The sequence below is a fragment of the Callionymus lyra genome, chromosome 18, assembly GCF_982586985.1.
Source record: "Callionymus lyra chromosome 18, fCalLyr1.hap1.1, whole genome shotgun sequence".
NCBI lineage: Eukaryota > Metazoa > Chordata > Actinopteri > Syngnathiformes > Callionymidae > Callionymus > Callionymus lyra.
This window is the reverse complement of record NC_141835.1, coordinates 7,505,213-7,518,804: the sequence shown is the minus strand read 5'-3', so window position 1 is coordinate 7,518,804 and position 13,592 is coordinate 7,505,213. Positions and strand designations below refer to the sequence as shown.

At 41.2% G+C, this 13,592-nt stretch overlaps 2 protein-coding genes across 2 annotated transcripts; both read right to left on the bottom strand.

Annotated features, from left to right (window-relative positions):
* Nucleotides 1-801: 801 nt before the first annotated feature.
* On the bottom strand, nucleotides 802-3,537 carry sptssa (serine palmitoyltransferase, small subunit A). Its single transcript, XM_087779586.1, has 2 exons — nucleotides 3,372-3,537; nucleotides 802-1,540 (listed from the first exon to the last, which is right to left on the bottom strand). Exons 1-2 carry the CDS (start codon nucleotides 3,472-3,474, stop codon nucleotides 1,437-1,439), a joined length of 207 nt encoding a protein of 68 aa, XP_087635712.1. The 5' UTR covers nucleotides 3,475-3,537; the 3' UTR covers nucleotides 802-1,436.
* Nucleotides 3,538-3,665: 128 nt separating this feature from the next.
* On the bottom strand, nucleotides 3,666-7,098 carry eapp (e2f-associated phosphoprotein). The gene is made up of 6 exons (XM_087780593.1): nucleotides 6,945-7,098; nucleotides 5,310-5,500; nucleotides 5,155-5,238; nucleotides 4,910-5,024; nucleotides 4,632-4,754; nucleotides 3,666-4,555 (listed from the first exon to the last, which is right to left on the bottom strand). The coding sequence occupies exons 1-6, from the start codon at nucleotides 7,022-7,024 to the stop codon at nucleotides 4,267-4,269; spliced, it is 882 nt and encodes a 293-aa protein (XP_087636719.1). The 5' UTR covers nucleotides 7,025-7,098; the 3' UTR covers nucleotides 3,666-4,266.
* Between the last annotated feature and the right edge of the window lie 6,494 nt (nucleotides 7,099-13,592).

Sequence of the window (13,592 nt, the reverse complement as noted above, 5' to 3'; positions counted from 1 at the left end):
TCGTTTTCATTTGTATTAGTCAATACTAGGCTAACTCTAAAAATAAAAAATATTCTGTTCAAGCTATATTTCACTATTAACTTAATATTTATATTTATACATTATACATATATACATTCACTCTGCTGTTTGTAATGGTTGACAAGCAACGACATTTCGTTTCCAGTTTCACTGCTGTGTCTTCTGTGCAATGACAATAAAATAAAGTCTAAAGTCTAAAAGGAGACGTTTAGGTTTTTGTCTCAGGAATTTTGTTGATCATTTATTTCCCATCAAAAATGTATGGATGAAAAAGTAAGTATTGTTTAGACCGCATTTGAAAGTAAGAATATATAATCATCATTTGAGCCTATTTAGATTGATTTTGTAACGGTTCTTTTTGTAACATAAGTACTTTAAATGGAAGCTTTGAACTGTTTTTTTGTTCGCTTGATGTCCATCAATGTACACAAACAGGAAGTGTAATAGCTCACCAAATATGTCACAAACTCATTTTTTGTCTTCCATAAAAGCCTTAAAATCAAACAATTTTAATTAAATGTGAGCCACGGAGATGAAAATGTTTGCGATTATAGATGTAAACATTTACTTCACAAAATAAACTACACAGAGAGGAGAATTTTGACAAAGTGTGTAGAATATTCGCACATCTATAGTGTCTTTTATCTGTAAGAAGGACATCATCTTCTATTTATCTTGTTGGTTTTCTTAGAGCTCTACACTGAGGATCCGCCGGGTGACTTACCTTCCCTTATCTCGTTCATCACCATCTGGGCAAAAAGAAATCAAAGCACATCACAATAAACAGAGGATCTCTTTTTTTTGTTGTAACATAGACATGATATGACAACGTTTGGCGAAACAGTTGTTTGTTGTTGTTCAACATCGGAATGTGTCTTTAATGATTTCAGATCTTTTTGCAATTACAGTGTGATAAAAAAAAGAAGCCACACTTGTTCCCGGAAGCCTCTAGAAAACTTTACACGATTATTTACACTCTAAATGGACACAGTTTAAAAATAAAAAGTATTCGCGCCATAGAACAGGACATTCTTTCGATGATAAAGAAGAAAAATAAATCCAGTGGTTTCAGAGCGGGTCTTTGGTTTGAGTCCAGGCACAAGATTAGAAAAAGCATAAATATGAGTCAGCAGCAGACACACTAAAAGACGCTGGCGCCCCCTTGCTGTCGGCTTGTGCCATGACTTGGTTATGAACTGTCTCCCTTGGCAGAGGCGTTCACACACAGGTTAGGTTTTAAGACTCTTGGAGAACTTTCACTCTCCTGACAGGACGCTCCACCTTCACCCGCCCACAGACTTGAGGGGGGGGAAAGTCCCAGGCAGTGATTTTTGGGGGGAGAGGGTGGGGGAGTCAGACTAGGAGGTCATCAAAATGGCGGCGTCGTCGTCAAGAGGGGGTGAAGTTGCGCGATGTCACTGGATGACCTCGAAGTAGTGCAGGATGGCCATGATGTGCTGCGGCATGAAGACGTAGCCGGTGTAGACCGCCATGATGGCCACGGAGACCAGGAGGGAGTCTGAGAGGCCGTCAAGGACACACACTTCACACACACACACATGTTGACACAACAGCTACAACCGAGAAAAGAACAAATAGCAGAACCTAGAACGGATCTCACAACAAGTTATTTGAGATGTATGTTTCATACAGTACTGTATATCATGACAAAGAATACTATATTATAGGATTACTATTATTATTGTTATTATATAATTTAAACATCATCAGTATCAGCAAACATAAATCTTTAGTGACTTCTTTAATTAAAACCTAAGTTGAATTCATATTATTCAAGATAAAGAAGGTTTTTTGTTTAAATATACTATAATAAAATATTAAGAAAATATTGATGCACTAATATCTTTTCACAATACTGTATATATATTTAACAGCACAATATATGTTTATTTTATTTTGCTTTCAAATGATATATATATATTTTTTAATCAAAGTTCTTATATTGTTTTTATTTTAACAAATTTTTAAGAAATCAAATTAAAATAAATCGCTTTTTTTTTATTTACAATTAACATGCAGTTATAAACAGCGTTTGTGTTGTAATTTAAGTCATTATGTCCTCCACAGCTCAAGAAACGATAAAATCCTTTGAGAATACGGTGATGACTGAGGATGAGAGGATACAGTCATCTCCAGCAGCTTTTAAAGCTGATGTTTAGATAAAATATATTTTTCTTTATTTACAATTAATATCAGCAAATATTGTCTCGGTTAACTTTTTGAGTTTTGCAATTAAACTTCCCGCCACTAGTTGTCATTACTTTCTTCGTAGCTAAAGGAACAAAGAAAACCCGCCATGACTGAGGATAAGAGGATACAGTAAGCTTTTAAAGCTGATGTTTAAACTTTTTTTCTTTATTTACAATTAATATCAGCCAATATTGTCTCTGTTAACTTTGAGTTTTGCAATTAAACTTCCTGCCACTAGTTGTCATTACTTTCTTCGTAGCTAAAGGAAATAGGAAAACCCGCCATGACTGAGGATAAGAGGATACAGTCGACTCCAGCAGCTTTTAAAGCTGATGCTTGGACATATTTTGGTTTCAAAACAAATCAAAGCAGTTCATCGAGAGTCATGCGGTCTGTAAACTTAAGAGTCAATTAGACGGGCAATACTACGAATATATCCTTGATACTACAGTATCATATATGTGGCAATATAACATAATGTTTCTGTGGTATTATGATATTTATCACCAGATTCTTGCCAATGCTCACCCCTTATACTGTTAGTATTGTTAACTGTTGAGTAAATAAAATAAAAGTAGATGGTATTCTTGTGAATGTTTTACCTGCAAACAATTTGAAGTATATTTCACACTTTATACATGGTAAAGATTCTTCAATACAATAAGAAATTATAAGGAGTATCTCCTCATCTGTGACGTCTTGTTTACAGGAGTCACCTGATCGGACGCGACCACGCCCTGTTCATGTCCTAACTCCCAGAGAAACTGCTGTTGTAACTTCAGGACGTTTGTGTCCGTGTTTAACTCACATAACGACTGTTTATGACGTCAAACAATGATACGTAACATTCGTTTGAAGCACAGAAGTCAATGTTGGGATTAAAGCGATTTTTAACTCGATTATTGTGTGGTTTTGAGATAAAATACTGTACAAATAGTTTCAGCATCACGAACCGTCGATTAAGCGTAAAACATCGCAATATTACTATCACGCTAAACACGACATTAGTTTAAGAACAGTTCCATATTTTTAGGAGGCTTAAAACTTTTGTTATTAAACTTTTGAACGCCATCGAGAGTCGTTAGCATGTTAGCTTAGCATCGGGTGGAGGCCGAGGGCTCCGCCCGGTACAAGGATACTGAAGACGGTCCTCTCCCAGGGCTCCAGCATGTACAGCGCCGTCACCAGCAGGTACTGGTAGTAGTACCAGGATATCTGCTTCCAACAGTCGCTCAGAGTCATGGTGGCTTCGGTGCGACCCGCTGATCCCCCGGCAGAAGATGACGAGCCTACAGGTCCGGCAGCCGATCGTGACGTCACTTCCAGCCGCCGCCAGGGAGAGACGCACTTTCGTCACAATTGTTGAAGTTGTAATTTCTCGACTCAAACCAACTGAAGTTTGTAGTTAATAAAAAATTGATTCTGTCTCAATGTCGCCATCTGCTACGTTTTTATTTGTCGTTGTTAGGCCTGGATATTGACCAAAAATGTTTGACACTGGTACTGATAACTTCAATCCGATAGCAGTTATGAACCGATACTTAAAAAAGCAACCATTTTCTAACAGAAAGAAAATGACATTACATATAGTACAATCCTTCCACAATTGTACATTTGCACTCTAGGCTGTTTTTCTTGAAGAAAAAAATATTAACCAATAATTTCCAGTTCAAAAAGAAGACATTCCAACAACAAATGTATCCAATGTTCACCTTCTAAGTCAGTTATCAGTTTTGCTTCAGAAAAATCCAAGTTCTAATCATGCATGGCTATCAAAACTTGGCACCGAAAGACAAAAACATGTTTATGTATCGATACGATCAAAGCATTTTGTTCAGTGCCACACAATTAGTTAGTTCAATACACAAACTGTGTCCAGCAGGGGTCAAAAGAACACAATTGACACGTAAAAAAAAAGTCATAGTCAATATGATGGAGGATGAACAGAACAGTCAGGACTCTGTTAGTCAAAAATATTTATGAAAAAAAAAAACATTAAAAAGTGTGCGAGGAGGGAGGGAGGGAGGAGAAGCGTCAGCAATGGCTGGCCAGGATGTTAAAAAAGTGAAAGACCTCCTCCTGGTCCTGTACGGCGACCTCTGTGGAGCACTCAGTGCACTGCACCGGGTGGTAAACCTCGTCAGAGTTCATGCCAGCAGGCGTGGGCTCCTGATTCTCCGTCAGGTTCTGGCTTTGCTTCTTCTTCTTCTTCTGCCTTCTGGACCTCCTGTCGTCCTTGGTCGGGTAGCGCAGAACTTCTTCTTTCTTCACGGTGCAGTTCATGACAAACATGGCCCGGTACTGAGTGCGGTACTTCTCGTGTCTGCAAAGACATCAACAAACACAGAGGATCAACGCCTGCATATTTATTTTCGATGTGACCGGCATAATCGTCTGACCTCTGACAGTCCAGGCACAGCGTGGTCATACAGGCCGGGCAGTTCAGGACAGCGTCACTGTTGCATGTAGTTTTCTGCTTCTGGGTTTGAGACAAAGAAGTTGACGTTCTCTTCCTGTTGTACCTGCAATACAGAACAACATGATAACTGGAGAGAACTTCTGAGACTGGAGACAAAACATTCTAGTGGTTAAATAGTGCAATTGCGTGTTACTGCCAACCTTTAAAACAGGTTTATTTTGGGGGTACTTTGACAGGTTTTGGATTAGATTGTCTCACCGGTTCCGACGAGCATCCACCCAGGCTTGGTCCCGATCGTCCTCATCTGGGTCGTAGAGCAGCTCATCATTTGTGGGTACCCTGCGCTGCTTAGTCTTTCGACTGCTAGTGGTCGCTGCAGAATATAAAGAGAAGAATTTGTTCTGGTGAGAAGCCAGTTTGATTAAATAAAAAAAAAAAACAGCTCTAAAGATTTACTGAACCGAAGAACAGACACATCAGACTCATGGGTAAAAGACACTTACCTGCAGCGTCTTCGTCTTCATCGTCAGAGTCGAAGTAAATCTTATCGTACATTTCAGACGTTCCTGCTGCTGCTGGGGCCGCAACTAGACGAATGACACAAAAGTCTTAGTGTTTTGAGTTCATAAACAAGTGTAGAGAGACAGTTGTGTACTACCTGGCAAACCTGGCAGTGTCGGGCCCCACTTCCCCTCCAAGGTTTTGATGGTGGTGTTGAGCTCGGCCTCCATCTCCTTCTCAAACTCATCTCCACTCGACGATTCGCTCTCGCCAGTTAGATACTCTCGGATCAGCTTCTTCTTTTGATCGGGAGTTCCGTTCAGCAGTACATCCAGTTCATCCTCAGAACTGCGTGTTTGAAATTTAAAAGAATTGAAGCAGACAGACCATTATTATGGTAGCTATTGATTACTTATAACTTCAAATTTAAATTAGTTATATTTACTTGCATATTTTGAAAATATGTATATTACATGTTTAACACCTATTTTTTATTTATATTGAATTATTCCCATTTATATAGGTATGCGTGTATTATCCTCTTCCTGGATATCGACGTTTGATCTGAATATCTCCCGGATCGCTGTATTCACCATTTAACTGTGTTCAACTTGTTTAACGACATCACTATTCCTCAATCCTGATGACTTGGAACACGTCATAGTTTATCTAGAATATTGAAACTTTCAGATTGATCAAGTAACATCGCCACAAATCTCCAACAACATTTCAACCATTTTTCACTCGACTAAACTGCCTCGCAAAATATCTTAGACGAGTAAAATGTTCTTTGGAACCGCCATTATTATGACAAGTTATATATTCATCCGTTTGCCTGTCAAATACCTTTTATCAATTGATTCGATAATTGATCAATTTGCACATTGTTCTTTTGGACCTATCGATTTCCTGGTCGAGTCTGACGAGCCATTTACTAGTCACTTCCGACGCTACTTTCATTAAGTTAATCATTTAAATACATCAAAAGTGTGCTTTATGTTTCCTTTATTCTACATTTATGTTCTCTGAAGAAAACATATGTGTTTGTTTTGTGTGTGTGGGTGTCTATATACATATATATATATATATATATATATATATATATATATATATATATATATATATATAAGGTAAAACTTTATTGATATATATATCAAGTACATATTTGTTTACATATATATATATATATATATACACACTGTATATATATACACGTTTACATATATATATTTAAGTACACATATATTCATATACACATATATATATTTATACATTATAAATATTTAAACAAGTTATGGTGTGTTTATTAAATCTGATAAATTAATTTGCTTTTTCTATGCATGAGACATTTATTTTCTACTTGAACATAAAATCTATTGCTTAAAAATCATTATTTAAATCATTATTACACATTTATTCTGTTTCTTTGTCTGGCACGTTTACCAATGATACCAACCTTTTATTAAATTAAGTAAATATTAAGCAAGCCATGACATTTTGAAAGAAAAAGGTCAAAGCTAAAATATTGACCCCATTGATTTGTATTGAGGAGGTTGACCAGAAATGTTTAGTCAACCTCTATAACTTTCTTAATATTTATCAAAGGGAAATTGTACTTATATCACCGGAATAGTCTTTAGGAAACATTTTAGATGATACTGGTTTCATATAAATCAATGGATCTTTAACATTTTACACTCATTCCTAATTTATAACCTTCTTTCTGCTTGACGAAGATTTGTTTACATGTTAGCATAGTTAGCTCCAGACGCAACCACTGGTCCTCCCTCACCTGATGGCGCCTCTGTCCTCGTCGCTTTCTTCCTCCACCTCATACGAGTCATTTTGCTCGCATTTCTCCATCGCGTTCATTTCTTTCTCCTACAAAAATGTGCTTTGAGCGGAAGCGATGCTAACAACGTTGCCTGTGTAGCGCGCCGCGTCTTCTTCTACTACCGGCGTTTATCGGTCCTGAATAGGAACAGCGTCATCTGCCGGATAGTAAAGGTACTGACCATGGCAACACTCAGAACCCGCCTGTAAAAATAAGTTAAAAAACGAAACCTCAGTTTATTTTAAATTAAACATAGACACATTTTTAATTTAAAATAATTGTTAAGGTTAAAACTAGAAATGAGGTGACTTGTGTAGATAGTGTTATACAGAACGACCACTAGATGGAAGCAAAACATCACAGTTCATGGTTTCCTTTCAACGCGAGGCCTCCTGGCGACCTTTGACCTTTATCTTCTGTATTTCTCACCGCAGTGACACAATCCTACTGGATCCCCCGCTTCAAAGGTCACCCTAAGACGCGTCAGGAATAACCTGATGGAGTCCCGGGAAGTAAAAATAGGTTGAGAAGAGGAAGTGATTCACTCTTTTATTCTTCATGCGTGTGTGTGTGTGTGTGTGTGTGTGTGTCAGGATGTGTTGTTGTTTGACAATGTGCATGAATCTGTGTGTGTGTGTGCGACAACGTCTAAGTTCCTTTGTGTGTTGTTGACACATCTCCCTGACACTCTGACAGGCAACACAAACCGACTCTACCACTTTACCTGCTCGAAGTCTCACACCGACACACACACGCGCAAACACACACACACACACACACACGCGGTCCACCTCTGTCGCAGCTCCACCGCTTGACAAGCTAATTTAGCCAATTACACACAGGTGTGATGCTAATTTCCCCCGAACTCCTGGAGATAAAAATAACATAATTACACCATCTGTCCTCTGCAGGCGCTCTCCCACACACACACACACACACACACACACACACACACACACACACACACACACACACACACACACACACACACACACACACACACACACTCATTTACCTGTGTGTGTAGTGCTGGCACCCTGGTGTCTCTTTCTCCAGTTTACAATTTAGAAGTACAAAAAAAAAAACAGAGGTGTGTGTGTGTGTGTGTGTGAGTCTGTGTGTGTGGAGTAACTTGTGTGTTGACGACAAGGATGCTACTAACTCTGGAGGAAGCGTCCTCACAATCGAGACAAGTCCACTCTGAGGTCTGGCAGCCATGTTGGTACCAGCAAACACACATGCTGTGTCTTAAATCGCATACTTCTCTTTGTATACTAGAAGTTAGTATGCATCAGGATAGTGTACGTACTAACTAGTACGCAAATTCTCCACAGATAGTATGTCTCTCTCTTCTCTCTCTTCTCTCTCTCTCTCTCTCTCTCTGGACCCGCCTTTTGGCTGTCACTCAAACCTCCATCCTCCGTTACCACGGCGCCCGGCGTCTTCAGGTGCTCACCTGCCAGGAATAAATGAAGCTTCAGGTTCAAGCTGCCACGGCTTCGCATGACCACCAGCACTCCCCCCCCAGACCACCACCTCGATGTGCCGGTCCATCATCAGCATCACTGGTCGCCATGGCGACACCGGTGTTTGTGCTCGGATGAGAATAGTATAAAACGTTGTTTGTATTTACGTTTTTTTCTTCTCTAAACGTGTTTCTCTTCACCTCCGTCGCTCTCTTCATCATTCACTCATTCTTCTGCTTTTCTCCGTCTCTGCTGCCATTTCCTGAAACTTGCGGTGTGTGTGCACGTGTGTGTGTGTGTGTGTGTTGAAGTTGGTGCAGAGACACAAAAGTCCAGCTGTGAGAAGAACGAAGGACAAATGAAGCGGATCTTCCACATGCTTATTACCATGTAAATGACACACACACACACACACACACACACCCCCACACACACACACACACACACACACACACACACACACACACACACACACACACACACACACACACGCTCTCACTCGTACTTGGCTGCTGCCTCCTGTTTATTGGGCGATGGAATTACGTTAATTGCTTATTGGTATTTTAATTAAGTTTCTTTCTCGGCGGGAGTTTGAGTGAGTTTGGAGTATTTATTGATATTTTAATGAAGTCGTATTGTGACGCACACACAGTGGGGGAGCAGCTGAGGGCGCACACACACAGCAGGTGGTCACACACACACATCACACACACACACACTCTCGTCTGTGCCACCTTCAGAACCGATCCGGTTGTCGTCGTAAGGGCCACATCTGCCCGAGAAGGAACTCCGGACTGGACCGGATCTCTGGTGACTTCTTCTTGAGTTCCACTCGTGTTCTTCTCCTCTTCCACCGGATGCTTGAGAAGGTTCTGTCAAAGCGCCCCCGGAAGCTTCTTCCAGGGGTCCAGGATGATCAATAATCACCTTCTGGATCCTCCTCTCTGAGGCCCCCTGCTGGTGAGGAAGAGGACTCCCTCGTGGTCTCAGTGAGAAGCTGTGAAGCTGCTGCTGCTGGTTCTGCTGCCACCAGTCAAAGCACTCACGAGTGTGTGTTCTCGGGCCCCGTCACACACACACACGCACGCATGGATGGACTCGCACTGGTGTGTGTATCGTTGGTGTGTGTGTGGGTCTAACATTGATTCTCTAAAGTAGTTTCAGTGTAAACTGTCACAGAGCCTCAGCGTCAGGGCAGTGAGCCGCACACACACCCGAGCAGCTAGCACGCAACACTGCAGGAGTCTGGTGGAGGAGGGGGGGTTGTGTGTGTGTGTGTGAGTGTGTGTGTGTGTGTGTGAACCCGAACTTGGATGTGAGTGTACATTTTGTCTATCTCATTCTCAGAACTACACACATGCACACAGACCCGCAGGCCAAAAAGCCACAAACACACACACAGATGCACGTTTTTTAGAACTACAAATACACACAAACACTTAAACACATCATGCACACCATAACGACTACACTGACGCACACAAAATGCACTAGACCTGCAGGCCAACATGCACACGTACACACAGATGCACACTTTTAAACATACAAACATGCACACACACGAGCACTTAAACACATAAACACATTCACTCACACAAATAAATGCACACAAAAATGCAAAAACATGCACACAAAAGAACTCAAACACATACACACAAACATAGATCCACACATTCAACTATATACATAACCAGAGACACCCCCACATACACACAAACGAGCACACAACTGTTGCACAACCAGATATTCGCACCCAACCACGCAAATGGACTGACACAAACATGTTCACACACACATACACAAGCACACACGCGCACACCTCTCCAACTCCACCTACACATTAAAACATGCATGAAACCACACATACAATTACAAACACACGTACACAAATATTTAAACGTTTAAAAATACACACAATACACACATGCAGACAGACACAAATTGTTACTCATTAAATATATATACACACACACGTACAAACACATACACAAAACTCTTAACATGCTGTTGACATTCAAACACACAACACATACACTAACATGCAGACGCACACACGTGACCTTTAGTCACTTGAAAGGCGCTTTTAAATAAAATGTATTATTATTATAATTACACAAAAACATGCAGACACACTCACACAAACTAGCAGACACACTCATACACACAAACTAGCAGACACACTCATACACACAAACTAGCAGACACACTCACACACAAACATGCAGACAAACACTCACACAAACATGCAGACACACTAACACAAACATGCAGACACACTCACACAAACATGCAGACACACACTAACACAAACATGCCGACACACACTAACACAAACATGCATACAGACACACTAACACAAACATGCAGACACACTTATACACACAAACATGCAGACACACTCATACACACAAACTAGCAGACACACTCATACACACAAACATGCAGACAAACACTCACACAAACATGCAGACACACTAACACAAACATGCAGACACACTCACACAAACATGCAGACACACACTAACACAAACATGCAGACACACACTAACACAAACATGCATACAGACACACACAAACATGCAGACACACTTATACACACAAACATGCAGACATACTCACACAAAAATGCAGACACACTAACACAAACATGCAGACACACACTAAAACAAACACGCAGACACACTCATACACACAAACATTCAGACAGACACTCACACAAACATGCATACAGACACACAGAAACATGCAGACACACTAACACAAACATGCATACAGACACACAGAAACATGCAGACACACTTATACACACAAACATGCAGACACACTCACACAAACACGAAGACACATTCACACAAAAATGCAGACACACTAACACAAACATGCAGACACACACTAAAACAAACAAGCAGACACACTCATACACACAAACATGCAGACACACACTAAAACAAACAAGCAGACACACTCATACACACAAACATTCAGACACACACTAAAACAAACACGCAGACACACTCATACACACAAACATGCAGACACACTCACACAAACATGCAGACACACTAACACAAACATGCAGACACACTCATACAAACATGCAGACACACTAACACAAACATGCAGACACACTCACACAAACATGCAGACACACTAACACAAACATGCAGACACACTCATACACACAAACATTCAGACAGACACTCACACAAACATGCAGACACACACTAACACACAAACATGAAGACACACTAACACAAACATGCAGACACACTCACACAAACATGCTGACACACTCATACACACAAACATGCAGACACACACTAACACAAACATGCAGACACACTCACACAAACATGCAGACACACTAACACAAACATGCTGACACACTCATACACACAAACATGCAGACAAACTTACACAAACATGCAGACACACTAACACAAACATGCTGACACACTCATACACACAAACATGCAGACACACACTAACACAAACATGCAGACACACACATACAAACATGCAGACACACTAACACAAACATGCAGACACACTCATACAAACATGCAGACACACTAAAACAAACATGCAGACACACTCATACACACAAACATGCAGACACACACTAAAACAAACATGCAGACACACACTAACACAAACACAGAGACACACTCATACACACAAACATGAAGACACACTAAAACAAACATGCAGACACACTAAAACAAACACGCAGACACACTCATACACACAAACATGCAGACACACTAACACAAACATGCAGACACACTTACACAAAAATGCAGACACACTCACACAAACATGCAGACACACAAACATGCAGACACACACTCACACTAACATGCAGACACACACTAAAAACAACATGCAGAAACACTAACACAAACATGCAGACACACACTAAAACAAACATGCAGACACACACTCACACAAACATGCAGACACACACAAAAACCAACATGCAGACACACTCACACAAACAGGCAGACACACACTAAAACAAACATGCAGACACACACTCACACAAACATGCAGACATAAACTAAAACCAACATGCAGACACACACTAACACAAACATGCAGACACACACTAACACAGACATGCAGACACACACTAACACAAACTTTCAGACACACACTAAAACCAACATGCAGACACACTAACACAAACATGCAGATACACTCACACAAACTTGCAGACACACTAACACAAACATGCAGACACACACTAAAACCAACATGCAGACACACACTAACACAAACATGCAGACACACACTAACACAAACTTCCAGACACACACTAAAACCAACATGCAGACACACACTAACACAAACATGCAGACACACACTAACACAAACATGCACACACACTAAAACCAACATGCAGACACACTAACACAAACATGCAGATACACGCACACAAACTTGCAGACACACTAACACAAACATGCAGACACACTCATACACACAAACATGCAGACACACACCTGACCTAAGGTGACCCGGTCGAATGTTTAGTGCGGAGGTTTGACTTGTCATGTTTGTTTGTTGTCGTGTTTGTGTGTTGAGCTCGAAAACACGCCACAAAAACGCTTGTTTTTCTTTCCGCGGGCGAGCAGCTGTGGAGGTGAAAACAACGGTCCCCCGACGGAAGTGCGTCGTCATGGCGACGAGTCTCTTCATTAAAAGCCGTCGTCTCATTGTGTCGAGAAAAACGAAACTGTCTCGTGCAAAACCCTCAGGTGAGTCCCGGCCCATCTGGGGGGGGGTGTGTGCGGGGGGTTATTTAACAAGTTGCCACATGTTTCAGAGGTGAAAGTGTCCCTGGTCGACTGGGACACTCTTGGCCTCGAGAGGGGGGGGGGGGCATGTCATGTGACCGCCAGACATCTGCCCCCGAGCAGCAGAGAGGAGGTCGTGACTCGGAACATTCTGCAGTGTGATTCCAAAAATTCAATCCCTTAACTCCCTCCCCCCTCCCTCCCCCGTCTCACCCGTCTCCCCCCCTCTCTCTCCCCCCTCCCTCACCCCTCTCCCCCCCCCCCTCTCTCCCCCATCCCCACTAATTGGTCTGTGTTTCTCTGCTCGTATGCTACATTAATTACAAGACCAGCGACAATAT

Excerpts from the sequence above, each read along its gene's own strand:
- sptssa (XM_087779586.1), bottom strand. The coding sequence starts at position 3,474 with ATGACTCTGAGCGACTGTTGGAAGCAGATATCCTGGTACTACTACCAG. Across the intron at positions 1,541-3,371 it reads CTGGGAGAGGACCGTCTTCA|ACTCCCTCCTGGTCTCCGTG; the intron begins GTATCCTTGTAC and ends ACGGCCTCTCAG.
- eapp (XM_087780593.1), bottom strand. The coding sequence starts at position 7,024 with ATGAACGCGATGGAGAAATGCGAGCAAAATGACTCGTATGAGGTGGAG. Across the intron at positions 5,025-5,154 it reads TGAAGACGAAGACGCTGCAG|CGACCACTAGCAGTCGAAAG; the intron begins GTAAGTGTCTTT and ends TATATTCTGCAG. Across the intron at positions 4,556-4,631 it reads CTGTGCCTGGACTGTCAGAG|ACACGAGAAGTACCGCACTC; the intron begins GTCAGACGATTA and ends ATGTCTTTGCAG.